The 20,238-nt window shown below is 33.6% G+C and overlaps 4 protein-coding genes across 4 annotated transcripts; 2 read left to right on the forward strand and 2 right to left on the reverse strand.

Moving 5' to 3' along the window:
• Positions 1 to 2: 2 nt before the first annotated feature.
• On the reverse strand, positions 3 to 5,673 carry LOC125854827 (LRR receptor-like serine/threonine-protein kinase RPK2). The gene is made up of 4 exons (XM_049534441.1): positions 5,640 to 5,673; positions 1,776 to 2,062; positions 939 to 1,335; positions 3 to 412 (listed from the first exon to the last, which is right to left on the reverse strand). Exons 1-4 carry the CDS (start codon positions 5,671 to 5,673, stop codon positions 3 to 5), a joined length of 1,128 nt encoding a protein of 375 aa, XP_049390398.1.
• Positions 5,674 to 6,001: 328 nt separating this feature from the next.
• Positions 6,002 to 10,000, forward strand: LOC125870745 (GDSL esterase/lipase At5g03980-like). The gene is made up of 5 exons (XM_049551252.1): positions 6,002 to 6,321; positions 8,780 to 8,989; positions 9,074 to 9,222; positions 9,310 to 9,583; positions 9,666 to 10,000. The coding sequence occupies exons 1-5, from the start codon at positions 6,045 to 6,047 to the stop codon at positions 9,881 to 9,883; spliced, it is 1,128 nt and encodes a 375-aa protein (XP_049407209.1). The 5' UTR covers positions 6,002 to 6,044; the 3' UTR covers positions 9,884 to 10,000.
• Positions 10,001 to 10,624: 624 nt separating this feature from the next.
• On the forward strand, positions 10,625 to 12,774 carry LOC125870818 (pentatricopeptide repeat-containing protein At3g05340). Its single transcript, XM_049551354.1, has one exon. The coding sequence runs from the start codon at positions 10,725 to 10,727 to the stop codon at positions 12,726 to 12,728; it is 2,004 nt and encodes a 667-aa protein (XP_049407311.1). The 5' UTR covers positions 10,625 to 10,724; the 3' UTR covers positions 12,729 to 12,774.
• Positions 12,775 to 12,924: 150 nt separating this feature from the next.
• LOC125870824 (uncharacterized) lies at positions 12,925 to 18,759 on the reverse strand. The gene is made up of 9 exons (XM_049551366.1): positions 18,473 to 18,759; positions 17,435 to 17,522; positions 16,865 to 16,978; positions 16,098 to 16,180; positions 15,791 to 15,905; positions 14,266 to 14,357; positions 14,090 to 14,155; positions 13,563 to 13,656; positions 12,925 to 13,278 (listed from the first exon to the last, which is right to left on the reverse strand). Exons 1-9 carry the CDS (start codon positions 18,721 to 18,723, stop codon positions 13,168 to 13,170), a joined length of 1,014 nt encoding a protein of 337 aa, XP_049407323.1. The 5' UTR covers positions 18,724 to 18,759; the 3' UTR covers positions 12,925 to 13,167.
• Positions 18,760 to 20,238: the final 1,479 nt, after the last annotated feature.

Below are 20,238 nucleotides of genomic sequence, written 5' to 3' on the forward strand. Positions count from 1 at the left end.
CGTCATTCTGAGCTTTTGCAGAGATAAGAGACTTTCTCCGAGATGGTGCCAGTGATTTTGTTCTCTCCAATATCAAGGGCACGCAAGCTATTGCAATTCCTCAATGATTTTGGAAGCCCTCCAGAAAGGTTATTGCGGCATAATCTCAACCAAAAAAGTGAAAGTGGTGAACAAACTGAAGGAGGAATAGTACCTGAAAGATTATTCCCTGACAAATCTATGACTTGAAGTTGTTGCAAATCATACCACCAATCAGGAATCTTCCCAGACAAATGATTGTCTGAAAGGTCCAATCTCAATAGCTGCTTGACACTTGTTATGGAATATGGTATAGTTCCTATAAAAGCATTTCCAGAAAGATCCAACACTAGAAGTTTTGTCATCACATGACCAATGTTTAAGGGTATGTATCCTGAAAACCAGTTGTTAGCAAGATTCAAATGTGTCACAGTTGGCCAAAGAGGTAACGAACCATGGAAGTGATTGGAACTCAAGTCCACCACGACACCATAATAGTAACTAAAATAGAAACCCACGGTCCAGATTGGGTATGTTGATGGAAAATTTACTATCCTCGGTAGACTTTCACCAATTTGATTATCTGATAGATCGAGCCAATGAAATTGTGAGCACATCATCCAAAACCAAGGAGGTATAGGTTCTGAAATGGAGCCATTGGTGAGAATGACACACTGAAGTTGCTTTTGAGTCTTTAGCCATGTTGGAAACTTGGGACCCAAACTGCAACTTCTGAGCTCGATATCATAGAGGCTAAATGGAGGAACCCATTCATTGCTCAAGTTGCTGAAAAACTTCTTCCACAAGATAGGGATAAAACTTTCAGTTGATGGAGTCTTTCAAAGTGATTTTGTGAAAGATTGCCTTCCAAAGCATTTGTTGTCAGCCGCACTCAGTTAATTCTGAAAAATTAAAAATACTCTCAGGCAAGGCTCCCTTCAGTTGATTCTCTCCCAAGTACAAAATTTCCAATTGTGAAAGCTGCTCAATAGATGCTGGAATAGTACCAGAGATCATATTAAAAGAAATACTAAGAATCCTTAAGTTCTTCAGATGTCCTAATGAATTTGGCAATTCCCCTGTCAACACATTTTCGCCTAGAGATAATACCTCTATCGTAGGGTTGCTGCAGTTGGACAATCCTTCCACCACTCGACTTATGTCTCCATTAAGTTTGTTCTGCTCTAGATACAACTTCTGCAAATTACAGAGTTTACCCCATTCAACATTTGATATTGGGCCTTGGATGTTGCTGTATACCATATAAAGTGTCTCAATGGTGGTGGCATTAGGCAACTCAGAATTAACAAACTTATTCTGTGAAAGGGAGAGATAAGAAAGAGAAGTCATATTCCAGTTTGGGAAGGAATAAGGAAGATAGTGAAGACTACAGTTTTGCAAACTGAGAGTCACTAAGGATGGCAGCTTATTAATAGAATCAAGCCAATGTGTTGCCGAAGAAAGGTTCACATAAGTAAGATCAAGATACTTCAAAGAAGACAGACCCGGAAACCCAATTCAAATCTTTGACCCAACTTCTTTCAACATTGTTGTAAGGATAGGAACACGCACGGAAGCTTAGATACTGCAAATTTGATAGATTTCCAAGTGAAGGAGGAACACCAATAAGAGATGAAAAAGAAAGGTTAAGATACTGTAATTTCTTTAGAGACGACAAGAAATTGGGAGTGGTAAGTCCTTGGAAGTCATTACCACCAAGGTCTAAATACTCACAAGTCGAGTAAATCAAGACTTACGTTGCCACCCAAGCATGTTGAATTGCCTGGAATCAAGTATCCCACTTTCTTCCAATAGCAATTGTTTGTTCTATCATTGAGATCAAGCCTGATGACATTATAACCAGCGTCACAACAAATGCCTTTCCAGATGCAGCATTCTTTGCCAACCCAAGAAGCCAGTCGATCAGAGGGATCAGTGAAACCTTGTTTGAATCTTAATAGAGCATTCCTCTCACTTTTAACACATCTCACTTTGGCTTCAGTAGTGTTTGTGAGAGGTAAAGATACAGCTTTTATGGCTTTGACTGAAACAGGTAGAGGAAAGGAAAGAAGAAATGAAACAAGTAGAGCAACTAAAATTTTCCAACATGCCATTTTAGTTGATCTTATACTAATAGAGATCGATGGGTATAGTTTAAAGCACTGTATATTGCTAGCATTAGTAATTTGGGCCTGTTTATATAGAAAGACAACCCATAACAGAGGACCATATATTTCTCCTTATGATTCAGCTTCACTATTGTCTTACAAGTAACTTGTAGTTTGCGTAATTGAAATGAGGACAAATATTTTGAAGGTCAAGTTAAGTCCTGTGGAATAATAGTGCTAATTAACTAGCGGCAAAAATTAGCGTTAATTGAGGTCCTCTGTTGGAGAGCCTAGAGACAATCACGACTCATATGTTCACTCAACTAATAGTTAGTTATTATCTCAAAAAGTCATAATAAAACAAAAATGATTTTTCAACTATCATGAAGTATCCATGATTGAAATTAAAGCTAAACAATTTTTATCCTCTGTGGTGCTGTTACATATCATAAAATTATTGATGTGATTGAGCATGCATAGTACAGTTTAGTATCCTCACCAAATTAATATCCTCATCAATGTTTATTTTTCAGCTAAAGCACTCTTTTAACTTTTAAAAAGAGCTTTTACATAATTAGGTCACTTTAACTGAAACTTGTTACCCGGAAAATCAAGTACACAACCTACTACAACAAGTTTAGCCAAATCTTTGTGTTTTCTTCTTCTTCATTTCTCCATCAAAAAACTTTGTTGATAATGAAGGTGAATCAATACTCTCTAAGCACTTAGAACAAAGCTCATAAACTAATTTGAATCAATACTTGCGAAATTTTGAAACCCAGCACGTCTTCTTCAAGAAATCAACTCCAAATTTTATTCTATTTTTTGGAGGTTTTAATAAAATTCTCCTCAAGATAATATGTCACATTATAACTCAATTTTGACCCTTTTTTTTTTTCACAACTCAAATTTGATTTTTAATCCAAAAATCAATCAATTATAGATTTTTTTTCCCTCGAAAAGCCACTTAATTTTAATTTTTAATTGAAAAATCAGTAAAGGCTTTACTTACAAAAATCACTCATTCTATTAAATTAATTTTTTAAATTGAAATTTGTTGATAAGAATTTTTTATTTAAAACCAAAATTTAAAAAAATAAAAAGATATTTATTTCAAGGAATTGTAGATGGACAATCACTGCTACTAGAACTGTATTAACTGAATTTGAGGTGGCTTCATACTTAGTAGGCTAAATATTGTATCGCAATATGAAATTATAATATAAAATATGTATTTGACCATGTGATATCAATTGAATTCTATCTCATGATTTCATATCATGAAATGATATCTAAAAAATTTCAAAAAATATGATGTGAGAATTTCAAATCATGATTTGAAATTTCTCAAATAGACAAATTGACCCATAAGTTTATTTTTGTGAAAAAACTCACATTTATATCTACTAACCATTTATTTCATATATAAATAAAATTTATAATTTATATCATTATTTTTTAAACTATTTATCTCATATAACGATTATACTCACCAACATAAAATTAATCAATACTTCAAATCAATTCCTACTTTACCATTTATATTCACCAAATTCATTATTTTTTTTATCAAATTTATTTACCAAACAATTTATCACTACATTCAAATGATCGAGAAATGTGATATATTAAAGACTTCTGTCATATAATCAAGAAATGCAATCTCAAGGTGAGAGGAGATTGTCCATATTATGTGGGAGGATTATATTAAAGAATAGTATTACAACTTATGTTCAACTTTATTTTTTTATTCAATTAAAGCTGATCAATAAATGTTGTATTTTTTTAGGATAACTTTGTGATATTATATTATGCAATTTTATAATTTTTTGCTTATTGGTAAGGTTGTATAAAGAATTGAGACAATTTTAATAGTTATGTGATTTTAATGTTTATGAGAAAACATATGACTTAAAAAGTCCAATTACATGATCAAACAAAACTTCAACTTCATCTCACGATTTCATTTCATATCGCATGGCCAAAACTTCTAACAAAAAAACTAAACCAAAAAGAGATCGATTGTCCAGTGTTATACCGAAAATAACATTCTATTTCTTTCAAAATCCGGTGAAAGGAAAATGAGAAAAATAGGTATTTTCTTATTTCTAAAAATTTTATATCAATGAATTTTAACCAAACCAATTAAATAGATTAAGTGATTTTAAAAGTAAAATTTCCATATAGTTAATTAAGTAAAAATGGAAGTTAATGACTTTACGGAAAATAAAATCTATAATTGAGTGACTTTTACACAAGACAATTCATTCTTGAGTTCCTGTTATGCATTGAAAAATACAAACTTGTGCTAAAACTTGATGTAATAATCTTATATAGCATATTGATAATTTTATATGTGTTTTTTCTCTTTAGAAAATTGTTTTTTCTTTTCCTACTTGTAGGATTGAACACGCATACAAGTACTTTGTTCTTATCAGTTATCATATGCAACCCCATGACACGCAGGCTAAGACAAAAAAATGCCTTCCTTTCTTTATCATAAATATATAAGCCCAATTATATGTGTGGATCAAATACATTTGTACTCTAACCACACACAAATTTACATGTATAAGCCCACAATTTATTTGTTACTAATGATAACACTTCTTTGGATGGACCTATGCGGAAGCGGAGTAGGGCGGGTTAAAAAATTTTTTTGAAAGTCAAAGAGGATTAAAAAATCTCACTCTGTTCATTACTTTAGTTTCTCATTATTGTCTCAGCAAATGCAGAAGTTATAATTTAAACTGATAGTTTATAAAATTTAATTCGAATATGGAAATTTACTTATGCTGCCTCTTAACTGAAAGAGTAATTGTAGGGATCTTCTTCCGATAATAAACTTTAAGACACTAACAAAGAATGTCCAACACGATAGCAACGGAATGATATTCAAGTCTAAATTTTTCCTTTCAATTTAAATCAAGAGAAGACAAACTAAATCAAGCAATACGAAGAACAGATAACAAGTATATCAATAAAATAAAAAACAACAAGACAAGAATATACCAATCACACATATTTATGTGGAAAATCCTTTGATGTAAGGAGTAAAAAATCACAGGACCAAAAGCTTCACTATAATCACCAAGAGTTACAATATTATTTTCTCCAAAATTGGCAACAAAACAAGTGTCAAACAACGAAACAAGATTGGACAAAAATTAGAGAACTAAAAGAGAGAATTCACCCAAAAATGAGCTACTGTTCACCCCCCAAAATTTATAGACAACCAAATCCAATCTCCACCAATAAAATGCAAGAACCAGATGCTGAGAACTCCCATTGCAAATTTGAGCATGATCCAACAGTTAACGAAGAGACAAACTCTGTTTAAAACGGACTGCCCTAACAGAAATTTCCTAAAATAAAACAATTTTTTTCTCTTTCTTTCAATAAACTTTTATTTAATAACCACATAGAAAGGGAAAAATATCATGAACTCAATAATAACTGGGATGACACTCTCTAAACTATGCCTGGTCCCAATGGCCCTAATCACGTGCATACCAGTTGGAATAACAGCTGATGTTGCTGTCGACATTTTGCAATTTTCTGACTTTAATATTTTTCATTTAAAAATAAAAAGCACAAACTAGGTGCCACAAAATACCTTAATCTTATGTATTATATTTCTTTTGGAACTTGTGTTTGTAGGGGCAACAAGATAACCTTAATCTTAACTAGGTTGTAAAATTGGACTGAGCTTTGGGCCAATCTATATATGTGGATGATTGAACTGAACATATTATGTGTTTAATGTTGATTTTGACTAAGATATTTAACATATAAATTTGTGGCCCTAGCTCTCTGATAATAATGTGAGTGGTGAAAGGAGTTGTATTAGTCAAAGATGCATGTATTATATGTACGTACAACTCTGAATAGTTTTCTTTGTCAAATTAAAATTGAGTTATGGCAGCAGCAATAACATTGCTTCTTTCTTTGCTCATTTTAATGGTGAAAATTGGCGATGCTCAACAAGTATTAAAGCTTCAAAATCCACGATTGATGAATTGCAGATTTGATAAAATATATCAATTTGGTGACTCAATTTCCGATACGGGCAATTGCATCAGAGAGACCCTTTGTGAAGCTCAATCTTGGTGTAAGAGACCTCCATATGGAATTAATTTTTACCAAAATGTAACAGGACGTTGTTCTAATGGCATGCTCATCATTGATTTCATAGGTATAAATTCTTACTTTACATCCCTAACGGTACTACTTTATAACTATAAAGAGAGCGCTCGTGCTATATTACTTCTTCATTTCCATTTGTGACACAGATGAAATTTGTTTACGACCATATATTTTTTAAAGTATTTAAAGTTATTAATTATTATAGATTATAATATTCTTACTTAATTTTCACATAATATATGTTATTTCTTTTGTTCCCATTTATGTGCCACAAATGGATTCCGAGAGTACTCAAGCAAATTTAATATATATATATATATATATATATTATTTTAAGTTGTTGATTATTGGAATTTATAATATCTTTTACGTAATTTTCACATAATATATATTACTCTCTTTATCTCAATTTATGTGATATTATGAAATTTCAAAAGCCAACCAAATTTTTTATATGCATTTAAAGTTGTTAATTATTATAATCTATAGTACTTTTTATGTCATTTTTTACATACATATATATAAGCCAATAAAATACAAAATCTTAAAGAACAAAGCATAAAAAGATATCAAAAATACCCTTGACATACAAGTAGGCATGTTAACGAACACGTATTTTGCTTGTACCTCCTCTTCTAAATAGTAGTAATAAGGTGAAAATCATCTAAATCCCCCAACTTAAATTTAAAATCCCCTCCCCTCAATTTTGAGAAATAGTCATTCTCCCCCCCTCAGTCCCCTCTTTTTCTTTATTGACTTTTTAAAACATTTATTCTACTCTTATATTATCAATTATTTTTTAAAATTGTTATTATACTTCTTTAAAATCATATATTTTTTAAAAAATTATATAAAAAGAAACGTCCTATAAAAAAAAATATGTTCATTCCAAAACAAATGAAAAATATTGATTGAATATATAAGGTAATGTTGTTCTATAATGAAACAAATGAATAGAATAATTTTTTTATTATTAATTTTAATGGAATTTATAATTTGATAACTTTATTATACTCGTTAAATTTACTTCAATTGACATTTATGCCTTTCAATTTTGAGTGTACACAAGTTGATACTTAAATTTAGGCTTAAGGCATCGACGACTCCTCAAAGTTGTCCGCATATTTCATTTAAACATCTCAACTAAGACTATTACCTATTGAACACTTTTATTATACAAATTTGTTCCTATTAGACATTTTTCAATAATCAATAAAAAAAAAATGTTAAGTATGTGGGATACACTCTCGATGACATGGCAAAATGATTAATGAAAAGATGACATGTAGCAAGTGGGCCCCAAAATTATAGAAAAATATTTTTAAAATTAAAAAATAAATTTTATTTCAAATACATTTTCTACCCAGCCCCTTGCCCCACGCAACCTCACCCCCTTTCTTTTTCATCTTCTTCCCTGCATCATTTCTTTTCCCAAACCACAAAACTCAACATCTTATCAAATTACTTATAGATTCAATTCTTAAAAAAATAACATTTTTCATACCTAATACATGAGAGAAAGATATAGAGAGCCTTGTACAAGAGTGATGAAGAAGCTGAATTTATTGATGGATAATTATTTCAAAATCGTCTGTAAAAAAGAAATCAAGAAGACCAAATTAATTTTATCGAATTTTTTGATATTATTTTCTATATGTTAAATTAGTTTACATTTTAATTTGAGTGGTGATGTTTGTTAGAGATGCTCGGGAGTGGAGCTGGACAAACGTCGGCTAATTTTTCTACTACAATGTCCAAAAGTCTTCAATTTTTCACTCCAATGTCCAAAAATCTTCAATCTTCCTTCTTTTTGCAAATCCAATTAGTTGTTTAAAAAATAGACACAAGATGCAGTTAGGTTTGAAAACCTAAATGAGATGAAGAAAGAGGGGGAAGGCGAACGGGGTGAGGCTTTTTTTTTTGAATTAAAATTATTATTTTTTCAAAAATTAAAATAAAATACGAATTTAGATTTCTCACGCGCCAAAGGAAAGTGAAAAAGACTTTTTCTGTCATATCAACATTGTGTGTTTAATAGACACATATTTTGAACAGTTTAGGCGTTCAATGGGTACTAGCCCTTCTTGAAGTGTCTAAAGTGGAATATGTAGACAATTATAATGTGATAACTTTATCATACTCTTAACCTTAACTTCAAGTGACATTTATGTCCTTCAATTTTGAGTGTACAGAAATTGACACTTAAACTTATATAAAGTTGAACAAGTAGATATATGCGTCCTAAATGACTATTTCCGTAAGATACACTCACATTGAAATATATATATATATATTATGCCATGTGTAGGATGCTTGTGTCGAATTATTCAATTTTATACTAATTTAAGTGTGTACTTATGCATACTCAAAATTAGAGGCTATAGATGTCAAAATTGGAGAAAAAGCTCATTAAGGATATAAAATTTCGTTCAATATTTTGATCAATCAACATTATAGATATGATATATATGTTTGATGTTTTGTGTTTCAATTCTCATAATATACAGCGGTGGAATGTGGTCTTCCTCTCCTGAATCCGTACAAGGATGAAAAAGCAGAATTTAGACATGGTGTGAATTTTGCAGTAGCTGGGTCTACTGCTATATCAGCCGAATTCCTGGCAGAGAACAACATTGATAATATAGGAGCTACCAATAGTTCATTGAGTGTTCAACTTGATTGGATGTCTTCCCATTTCCACACCACCTGTTCTCCAAGTAATTTTCATTACAATGACTAATTTGTTAAATAATCACTCAATTCTCTTCTGCAAATTCACTAATTTTCTTCTTGCTTGCTAGATTGTCCAGAAAAGTTGAACAACTCACTTTTCCTAGTTGGAGAAATTGGAGGAAATGAATTCAATTTTGGTTTATTGCAAGGCAAAACCATCGAAGAATCGCGAAGAATTGTCCCACAAGTTGTTCAGACCATCATTCATGCTGTTAAAGTGAGTTTATTTACCTTTTCTTTCTTGATTACTACTTTTATTTGGTTGATATTTGTTTCCTGGTGTGATCAATTACTTCTTTTCCAGAGGATTATTGGTTTTGGGGCTACTCGAATTATAGTTCCAGGCAACTTCCCTATAGGTTGTATCCCATTGTTCCTAACGGAATTCATGACCAACAATTCAACTGCCTATGATGAGCACCATTGCTTGAAGGACTTAAATAATTTTGTAATATTCTACAATCGCTATTTGCAACAAGCCATTGATGAATTGAAGAAAGATTACCCAAACATTACACTGATTTATGGTGACAGCTACAACGCCTTTATGTGGCTTCTAGAAAATGCTGTCAGTCTTGGTAAGTGCTAAAAATATCGTTTCTTTTTAGCAAAGAAAATTATATTCATCTATAAACTTTCTTGATTCAAATACATTTTCAGGATTTGACAACAACTCTCTACAAAAAGCATGTTGTGGAATAGGCGGAGAATATAATTACAACGGACATAGAAGCTGTGGTGATCCAATGGTTCCAGTGTGTGTTGACCCGAATACTCACATCAGTTGGGATGGAATTCATTTTACACAAAATGCTTACAGTTGGTTAGCAAGATGGCTAATTGATGATATGTTGCCCAAATTAAACTGCCAAGTTTAACTTCTTACTCTTAATTTCTTGCCAAAGTGCATGAATCCATTGTCATTGATGACAAATTGAAATAGCAAGTGATTTGTCCATCAATGCTACTCTCTTGAATGTAATAGTATTTGTTATCAACTCTACCCTTTGATTATTTAGGGTAGAGTGTCACTCGAAACTTTTTTATGGTACTATTAGTTGAGTTATGAAACTCGCAAAAGTGTGATAGTTTAAATGTAGTTTAAACACCTCTTGAACTAAACAGAGTAAACAATGTTTCACTCTGATTTGATCATTGTTGCCCATTGTATTGTATTATACCGTTATCATACCTACAATGTTTGTTTTGATTATTACTTAAAATATATTGTATTGTATTGTTAAATATCGTTGTTACATAACAATGAAAATCCTCATTTTATGAAACAACCAATTTGGTGTGTTCCCATTGTTACTTAATTTATTTTTCCAATTATATCATGGCGTAATATTTCATAATACTTTTTTATCCTTTACCCTATATTATTTAATTCTAGTCAAATCTCCAACTCTAGAATAATTAAAGATATTTTAGTAAATTTATAAATTACAATACAGTACGATACAGTCAAATCAAACAATAAAAATGTTATTAAATAGCAACAAACAATACAATCTAGCCAAACATTATATCTACAATACAATACAATAGAGAACAATAGGTAACAATGATCCAAATAGAGTTAGATAGCTATGTGGCTATGCGCTTGAAGCCTCGAACTAACCCATTTACATTTTCAGTTACCAGATTATAATCCCACCAAAGGAATTAGAGAATTTGTGCATAAATCTTACTGGTGTTTTGCTGAATGTTATATGGATGAATGCTGGATGGATGTTCTTGAATCCAAAGCCTGGTTTTCCTTCATACTTATCCTGTCTTCTCTTCCACTTCCGACCATTCTCCTCCGTAAAGCCGCCAAGTTTTCCGGTGAATTCTGCACGAGGAATAAGCCTCCTTCTTTCTACTTCTGGAAGGGAAGGCAATGTCCGTCTTGGTTCTTCCATCCATGCTTCCATCCTCAAGGACCCAGAATTTGTTCTTTTGGGAAATCAATCTAGTACCCAGGACGGTCTTGTAGTTTGGAATTCTCTTTTGACAATGTATGCTAGATGTGGTATGACACAATATGCTTCCCAAGTGTTTGATGAAATGCCCCTGAAAGATACTGTTTCGTGGAACTCAATTGTTTCAGGATTCTTAAATAATGGGAACTTTAAAATGGGATTTGGGTATTTCAAAGAAATGATGGGTTCTGGTAGTTTTAAGTTTGATCATGCAAGTGTGACTACTATTTTATCAGCTTGTGATGGGCTTGATTTCATTATGGTTAACAAGATGATGCATGGATTGGTTCTTTTGAGTGGCCTGGAAAGGGAAATAGCTGTAAGTAATGCATTGATTACTTCTTATTTTCGATGTGGCTGTGCTGATTCTGGCAGGCAGGTGTTTGATGAGATGGCTATGAGGAATGTTATCTCTTGGACAGCTGCGATTTCTGGTCTTGCTCAAAATGAGTTTTGTGAGGAAAGCTTGGATTTGCTTGTGAAGATGCAAGGTGCTGCTGTTGTGCCTAATTATTTGACATATTTAAGTGCATTGTTGGCATGCTCTGGCATGAAGGCACTCGGGGAGGCTCATCAAATTCATGGGATCGTTTGGAAGTTGGGGTTTCAATCAGATTTGTGTATAGAAAGTGCATTGATGGATGTGTATTCCAAGTGTGGCAGTGTACAAGATGCTTGGCAGATGTTTGAATCTGCGGAGGTTCTTGACACAATTGCGATGACAGTTATGCTTGTGGGATTTGCCAAAAATGGATATGAAGAAGAGGCTTTGCAGATCTTTGTAAAAATGGTAAAAGCAAGGGTTGACATTGACCCTGATGTAGTGTCAGCCATTCTTGGTGTCTTTGGTAGCGATACTTCTTTGGCTCTTGGCAAGCAAGTGCATTCTTTAATCATCAAGAAAGGTTTCATTTCCAACTCGTTTGTACGTAATGGGCTAATTAACATGTATTCCAAGTGCGGTGAACTGGAAGAATCTGTCAAAATCTTTAACAGTATAGCTCAAAGAAATTCAGTCTCTTGGAATTCCATTATTGCAGCCTATGCTCGTCATGGGAATGGCTATAGGGCACTCCAGTTATACGAAGAAATGAGGTCATATGGTGTGGATCCAACTGATGTTACATTCATCTCTCTGCTTCATGCTTGTAGTCATGTAGGGCTAGTAAATAAAGGTATGGAATTCTTTGAATCAATGCAGATTATCTATGGGATGACTCCAAGAATGGAGCATTATGCTGCTGTAGTTGACTTGCTTGGTCGAGCTGGACTGCTATGTGAAGCCAAGAGTTTCATTGAGGAGCTACCAGTAAAGCCAGACATATTTATTTGGCAGGCATTACTTGGGGCCTGTAGTATTCACGGTGATGCTGAGATAGGGAAATATGCAGCTGATCAATGGCTCTTGACTTCACCTGATAATCCGGTGCCATTTGTTCTACTGGCTAATATATATTCTTCCAGAGGGAGGTGGAAAGAGAGAGCTAGAACCATAAGGAAAATGAAGGAGACGGGAGTGGCAAAGGAGACGGGGACAAGCTGGATAGGGATTGAGAAGGAAATCCATTGTTTCGTAGTTGCAGATCAAATGCATCCCAGAACCATGATCATTTATTCTACCTTGCTGGAGTTGTTTAGACACATGAGAGATGAAGGGTATGTACCAGATAATAGGTTCATTCTATATTACATGGATGGTGATGAGACGGATTTTTCAGTCGATTTGCATGATACCTCTCAACTGGTTGGTGGCTGACCATTGTTATGTAATCTATGTATCTTGACTCATTGCAGCAAATTGTGACCATGATATCTTTTCATTAATCATTAACAAAATACCCTCTTGTGAAGTAAAGCTAGAACTAGTATGCTCCTTTGGGACATAAAGGAATCAAATCAAATTATCTGATTTCTGAAAAGTGAACTGTTTGCTACCATTGTGGAAGATTCTCTTTCTGTTTGAACAAAAATAGAATTACAAAAGAGTTCCTTGAAAATATACCACAACTTCTCTGATCAAGGAAACTGAATGCACCAAGTAATTTGATATATACTCTGCTAATCCATTCTGAAAGATCTGCAAACTGATAATAGATAGAGGAGTGCATTTACAAGCAAATCCTGGTGCTGATTGTTTGTGTCATTTAGTTGAATGCTCAGCACTACGCCTCTGTGTTAAAAAGTGAAGGCACGGTCTATCTTGAAATGACTTTCATGAAGCGGTTTATAGAAGAGAAGATTCCAGCTGCTTGATTTAACAGTGAGGGGCCCTTATCTTCCTTCTCATCCACACCTCCATATATTATCTGCGAAAAAACAACACCAAGTTTTTGAGAGAGATGTCATAGTCCATAATGACTCTTGAAACTTGGTTTTCTCCCCGTTGTACTCTAGCCATATTTCTTCTATGGGAAACTTATGAACAAGAACAGAACACAAAATTTCAAGACTTCAGTGCTACAGGAATCAGCAGCACAAGACTTACCTGTTGTACATTTTTTTAACTGAACTATATAGACTTCTAGAGGACGTTTAACAACTACTTTATTATGGCCTAACTTAGATATATAGTAGTAGTGGAGCAACAAACCTCCAGATCTTCTATAGTTGGACGGCTGATCTGTTCTTTGGCAAGAAGATATCTGTTTGGTCGGTCCTTATCATCATAGAACACTTTCCATAATCTGGAGTAAACCAGAAAATAAACAATTAAACACCAATCCTTTAAGCCAGCAAATCAAATGCAACAGATAGACAGAGAGAGAATCTATAAGAGTTGCCAAAACCACTGTTATGCAACATCATGTTTGATAAATTACAACTTACAAGTATAATAAGCCAATCTAGTTCAATTTAGTTTTATGTTGGAATTTGATAGCTCACAGCATCAATCATTCAGCATCTAGTCTGTCATTTAGTGAAACTGAACCAGGTTGGTGGAAGAACTTGTAAGCAAGGGAGATAAGCTTGCTTGCCAAGACACTGAATGTCTTTCATGATATTATTGTCTAACCATGTAACACAACATGTGTTTATAGTTGCACAGAATCTCAACCTCCAACTAGAACTCTGTTCATTTGGGAATGTTTTGTGACGATCAAGTAGATGATTCCTTACCCGGGATAACATCTAAATACAGCGCCATCTGGTAGAGGTCTCATTGAGTAAGCCACAGTAAAGGTGCTGCAGTGAAAAAACAAAAAAAAATCCGTCAAAATATGGGAAAGTTATACAGTTTCGCAAATTCACATTGACAAGAAAAGACGGCGCCAGGTTGCAGAAAACAAAATTACCTTAAAAAATTGCGCCGCAGCCTGCGTACATTGATCCCCACTCCGACATCCTCACTAATTAGACGCGGGTTCCACATGATAAGAGGCCTAGGCTAACAAAATAACCATAGATCATTAACAGAAAAATACCATCTCTGTCTAATGTGAATAGGTTTGTTTTTAGAAGTTTGAAGAGAAAAAGCCTGAGAAGAAAACATCTACGCGTCCTCAGTCTAAGTGCAATCCCTGTCATCAGAGTTTCATTTTTGGAAAGGTACAACCTTAGCAGACAGAAAAATACTAGCTGTCTGACTGACTCCCACAATCTATGTAAACCAAACCTCACACTATCTTCATATTCTCATTTCAGCAGTTATGAAGTAATGTTCTCATACAATCCATCATCAAATCTAAGGGACCATTTTTTTTTAACATGACCACATACATACTTCTTAATCCTTACAATACTGCAACACGAAAATGTTGAAGCAAGTTTCTGATAAGATCTTTGATCCTCACCCTTTGCCTTCCGCTCAATTAAATGCTTTCTCCAAAATTCATTTTCCGAAAGAGAAATGGAAAAATGAGTATAAACTCAGTGATAACACATCAATCTTGGAAGAAGGTTGAACGCAATATTCTTCTGTTCTTAAGTTTTTTATAGCTAATTCTCAAAGCCTATGAACAAGAATCACTGTGTAAAGTCATCTCAATGTAACTCAGTGATAACACATCAATCTTGGAAGAAGGTTGAACGCAATACTCTTCTGTTCTTAAGTTTTCTATAGCTAATTCTCAAAGACCTATGAACAAGAATCACTGTGTAAAGTCATCTCAATGTAGCTCTTCCCAAGTAACTAGCATATTCCCTCTGTTCTAACTAAGATTTCTTTTTCATTTTAATAAATATGTTGGTAAGTTTGTTCCTACCACAAGATATATATTTGAAGATTTTTCAGATTACTAACCTTCCAGCAGTATTAGTCAATCCAGTAAAAACAAGATCATTCTGATAATATGGTTGACCTTTCTTTGTAGCCCATATACGTTGGCTTTCAGCAACAGGGTACAGAACTCAAAGGAAACTAAAATAAAGTTAGTGGCATGCCAATCTTCACATTTTTCTGAGAACTTGGGTAGTCATGGTTCCTATTATTAAAATCAGACATCTTTAGGTTTTGTTTATATCAAAATGAGGAACTAGATGAAGGACGGTGTATAGATTACTGACAAAAATAGCACCTCATTTTAAGGCCATTGTTTACACATGCAGTTAGCACTAGCTTCAAAAAGTAATGTGTTGTCTTTTCTACTGTGGCAGACAAGAATAAAGCTAGTAATGCACTACAGTGACTTCTAGTGAACAGTTTGTGATGAATCGAGTATAAGTATCTAATTGCTGTAATGCTGTTAAGGTGCTCAAGTACTTTGAGGCTAAGTTGGCACTTTAACTATTCAAGGAAAGAGCCGGAGAGAGAAGGAGAGATAGTAGTTGTTCAACGAATAAGAGATCCAAATATAAAGAGAAATCATATCAAATGGGTACCGGGTCATCTGAGAGATCGGATGCAATTTTCTCAACATATTCCAGCATCTGGTAATCAGGAACTACCATGACTACAATTTCGTCTTCCTTACTGACTGGCTTCCGATCACCTAGACTGGATTCGTAAGAACATCAAGAACAACAACCAAATATTAGTCGACTATCCATATAATATTACAATTTTATGGTTAAAAGTAACTGTATTCATGTATTCCACTGAAAGAGGAACCATTTTAGGAACTCTTATAACTCAGGAAGCACTACTGATCAAATCATTGACAGAGAATGCTCATGTAACAAAGTCTACCTGGCGAATCCAAATGTAGCATCTTTCCACCGATATTTCAGGAGTGCGGCAGCTCCAGCATCTGGAAAAATGGCTTTAACTCTCTAGCAGTGAAAGTTTTAGACCTTAGTAATTAAACATGGATAAGGAGCTAAATCTATATTTGCATACTGTATGGGACAAGATAACAGGGCCTGAAAACTAGATGCAGTCATGAGTTTTTTTTTTTTATGATGACCGAGAAATACTTTGGGCGCCATCGAAACTCGTGAATGATGGATCCTAGAAGCAGTCTAAGTTATATGCAGCTGACATTGGAAATGTTTCTGAATAGTGAATACTGCAAACAGTGTGATCATACACAATTGTTGAAACATAAAAGGGATGCCTTTATGATACCATAGATCTCAACTGTTTCTTCACCCCTGTGCAGATAGAACTCTTTGTAAATCTTGCTATAAAGTTTAAGGGACAGATTCTTATTACTCATCTGTTCCCATTTAAATGAAAGTCTTCCATTTCTGGAATGTCCCAAAATGTGTATAGCATTCCTTTCTTTACAACTTTCACGATTTTCGATATTTTAAACTCATTAATTAATTAAATTTCAAATTTAAGAATGATGCTTATTTCTACATTACTTTAATATTTACTTCCATTACTACTAATATAATATCTGTGTCAAACTTCTTGTTCAGTCAAGTACTTCCATATATAAAGGGATATAGGGAGTATGTTGCAAAATCTTTATACTAGATTACTAGTATTGTCACAATTTTTAAGCCAACCTCGCATCCCGTCTCCTCAATAAGTGTTTCCAAAAATGTTCTTGATAGTTCCCATAATTCAGCTTGTGCACCCTCATCATCAAGAAACTGAAGCTGTGGTATTAAGAGCTCAACCTGAGGAAGAAAGTCACATTGAACTTCCACCGATTAGTTTTAGGACTCATGGTTAGCCCATCATGATTAAACCAGTACTATAAATGGGAAACAAGAAATAGTGCTAGGAATCCATAGAGCATTACGCATAACTATTCCATAATACAGCAGACGGATCAGAAAAGATGTGTCTCCTCCACCCGATAAAACCAAATGTATGTTAATCAAACTCATCTCTCTTATGAGGTACTAGGCATTTTATGTTGCCGTGATTAGAAAGACAGCAGGAATCTGATAATATACTAAATTTGGAGGACTTGAAAGGTCAAAGGCAGAATGTAGAAAATGAAGAAAGGGCAACATGATTCATTAAGAGACTCAGATTAAGATGGGACAACACATTTCCTAAATTTCATTATCTCATTGTTAGTGACAACCAATTGCATTAGTAGAGAATGTAGTCTTGGTAACACATACAATGGCTCTCATTCCTCCTGAAGATACAAAAGAGGCAGCTGCTTGGCCCGACTGCTGAACGGCACCCTCCAAATCAGAAGGCAGGCAGCTGTAAGGATGAAAAAGCAAAAGGAAGAATAGTGTGCCATTAAAATTTTCACTTTTTAATGCTTTCAACAACTTTGGCCTATTGAAAGGCTAATCAATGCAATGCATGCTCCAAATTGCAGAGGTACAATGCAAGAGTAGAGATTAAGTCCTAAATGACACGTTCCAACTTTTCTAACTTCCGAGTTTGTGATTTGAAATCTTGAAGGAACTTTAGAGTCATGTCCTCTCTTGCAGAATCTTCTTCACCATATCATCCACATATCATGCAACTAACATTTAAAAAATAATAATGTAAAATCCAGATATTGCATACAATTCACATCACCCTCTAAGTAAGTTACAACTCCCTCCAACACCACTTAAAATGACACTATTCTTCAAATGATAAGATTTATACAACATCAACTTCAATTTTAAGTAGTGATTTGACGTCTCTCTCCTATGACACCAACTGTTACTTCACTATATTCTTTTTGACTCTTACTAATACTACATATACAAGACAATCTACCTTATAAGATGAGTGATTTCAAACTAAATCCATCCGCCGTCTAGACACAATATGTAGCTTGACAAGGCAATTATATTCTTTTATGGTTCAATGTAGTGAGCAGTGATGTAGCTCATATGAAACAAATTCACATAACAATGCACTTAAGGACTACAAATTTTCTTTAAGACAAAGCAATCCAACTAACCCCTATGAGCCCTCGCCCCAGCGGTAGTCGAGTCACAATGAATCAATAGCAAATTCAAGAATGGGGTATTATTGTATTCTGAGGATCCTAACAGTGTGAAATCTAGTGATATACTGTACTCTTAGTTCAATAATCCAAAGAACCTTGCTACGATAAAATATTTACATAGAGAGCACTAGAAGAATTGGAAAGAAAGGGTCAAGATTAATCAAATATTAATACGGAAGAAAGAAAAAAACTTCAAACCCACCTGTCATCTTCTTCTTGATCCTCCTCCTCCTCCATTGTTTGTAATTGTGGGTCTGGTTCAAGATTTTCTTGGCCTTGAAATTTGTCAAATTTGGCATGGGTTCTTGAACTGGGAACGGATTTATGGAGTAAAATTCCAGAAAACCCAGGAGTATTTAAGGGGAAAAGAGACGAAGAGAAGGGAGTTGTGAAGGATGGTTTCGGTATTGGAGCACAACACCATGAGAGGCTTGAATACGAAGCAGATGCCATAGAGCTTCCAAATGCCCCAAAAAGACTTGAGATAAGTTTGTTAAATATGTAGGCTGTGGAGAGCCACAAAACTTGTCTTAATTTGACGGTTTGGTCCCAAGAAATAATAGAAAGAAAATTGGAGGACAAAACTAATGAAAATGGTACTTTTAGTTCGGATTTGGGGGAAGTAGTAAGAAATTTGTCTGTAATTCATACATCGTCATAATAAATACTCCGTCCATTCCTATTTATATTCCATTTTTATTAAAAATAAATGGTTCTTAATATTTGTCATTTTATAAAATTAATATATAAATGACACTATTCTTCTTATTTACCCTTGAAAGATTTGAAAATTTAAATTTGACGTCCATTGGTCAAATTAATTAATCAAAATAAATTAATTCATATCTCTATTGATTGAAAACTTGATTAAGAAAATACTAAACAAGGGTACAATTGTAAAATTACTTAATTTCATAAGGAACGTGACATCTAAAATTGTGACATATAAATAGAAATGAAGAGAGTAAGAGATATATATGAAACATGTGTGTTACATTAATTGACTTGGTGTAAATACACGTGTGGATAAGGCTTTACTGTAAATAAAAAGTCAAGATTGAGTGTGTAGTTTATATTTATAATTTTTTGTTGTCTATCACAACTCAAACGTAACTCAAAAGTGTTTTTAAGATAATAACAACAACAACATATTCAGTGAAATCTCATTAAATAGAATCTGAGGAAGATAGAGTATACGCAGTTGTTATAATTACCTCATGGAGATAGTGAGGTTGTTTTCGAAAGATATTCGACTCAAATGCATCAAAGCCAACTAAAAGAAAAAGAAGAGAATATATCATTAATAAGGAGAAAGAAAAAATAACAACAAAAAAGTGTGATTATCAATACACAATAAACAACATGAATGTAGCAAGTGTTAAGGTTTTGCCCTGATTTTCTTACCATAATTTAAGATTTATTTTTCCTTAAAAAAAAAACATTACCATAAATGTTTTTACTTTTCTTGAAAGGAAAATATAATATTATTTTATATTTGCTTTATTCTCTCCTTTTAGGACTCCTTTTCTAGTAAGAAAAGGTTTTAGGACTCTATAAATATATGTTTGTTTTCTTCTAACGCATAACAATAACATCCACAATGTAGTCGTTTAGAGAGTTTTGTTTATGAGGAGATTTTTTCTCTCTAAAGTTTCAATGTTTTTCTTTATATTAGTTTTGATATAATAATATTTTGATTTTTAGTATAAGTTTTTGTTATCTGATTTATCAACTATATGATTTGCAAATCATAAGCTTCCGCATGACGCCCTAATCCCCTTCAGAACCCAACAGCAAGAACTACAAGGGTACAGCTAATGTTACGACAAATACTAACAAGCCTAAACCTATGCACAACAAGACAACAACACTTCACCCCTATAGTGGCGGAGCGAAATTTTTGATAAAGGGGTGTCAAAATATAAAGAAACAAAATCGCATAGAAGCCAATGATCGTGACAACATCTA

The sequence above is a fragment of the Solanum stenotomum genome, chromosome 1, assembly GCF_019186545.1.
Source record: "Solanum stenotomum isolate F172 chromosome 1, ASM1918654v1, whole genome shotgun sequence".
NCBI classification, from domain to species: domain Eukaryota; kingdom Viridiplantae; phylum Streptophyta; class Magnoliopsida; order Solanales; family Solanaceae; genus Solanum; species Solanum stenotomum.

Excerpts from the sequence above, each read along its gene's own strand:
- LOC125870824 (XM_049551366.1), bottom strand. The coding sequence starts at position 18,723 with ATGGCATCTGCTTCGTATTCAAGCCTCTCATGGTGTTGTGCTCCAATA. Across the intron at positions 17,523-18,472 it reads GATCAAGAAGAAGATGACAG|CTGCCTGCCTTCTGATTTGG; the intron begins GTGGGTTTGAAG and ends TCATCCTTACAG. Across the intron at positions 14,358-15,790 it reads CCGATCTCTCAGATGACCCG|CCTAGGCCTCTTATCATGTG; the intron begins GTACCCATTTGA and ends TTATTTTGTTAG.
- LOC125870745 (XM_049551252.1), top strand. The coding sequence starts at position 6,045 with ATGGCAGCAGCAATAACATTGCTTCTTTCTTTGCTCATTTTAATGGTG. Across the intron at positions 6,322-8,779 it reads GCTCATCATTGATTTCATAG|CGGTGGAATGTGGTCTTCCT; the intron begins GTATAAATTCTT and ends CATAATATACAG. Across the intron at positions 9,584-9,665 it reads AGAAAATGCTGTCAGTCTTG|GATTTGACAACAACTCTCTA; the intron begins GTAAGTGCTAAA and ends ATACATTTTCAG.
- LOC125870818 (XM_049551354.1), top strand. The coding sequence starts at position 10,725 with ATGAATGCTGGATGGATGTTCTTGAATCCAAAGCCTGGTTTTCCTTCA.
- LOC125854827 (XM_049534441.1), bottom strand. The coding sequence starts at position 5,673 with ATGTCGACAGCAACATCAGCTGTTATTCCAACTG. Across the intron at positions 2,063-5,639 it reads ATCAGCTGTTATTCCAACTG|TCAAAGCCATAAAAGCTGTA; the intron begins GTATGCACGTGA and ends TACCTGTTTCAG. Across the intron at positions 413-938 it reads GAAGGGAGCCTTGCCTGAGA|GATACATACCCTTAAACATT; the intron begins GTATTTTTAATT and ends ACTGGTTTTCAG.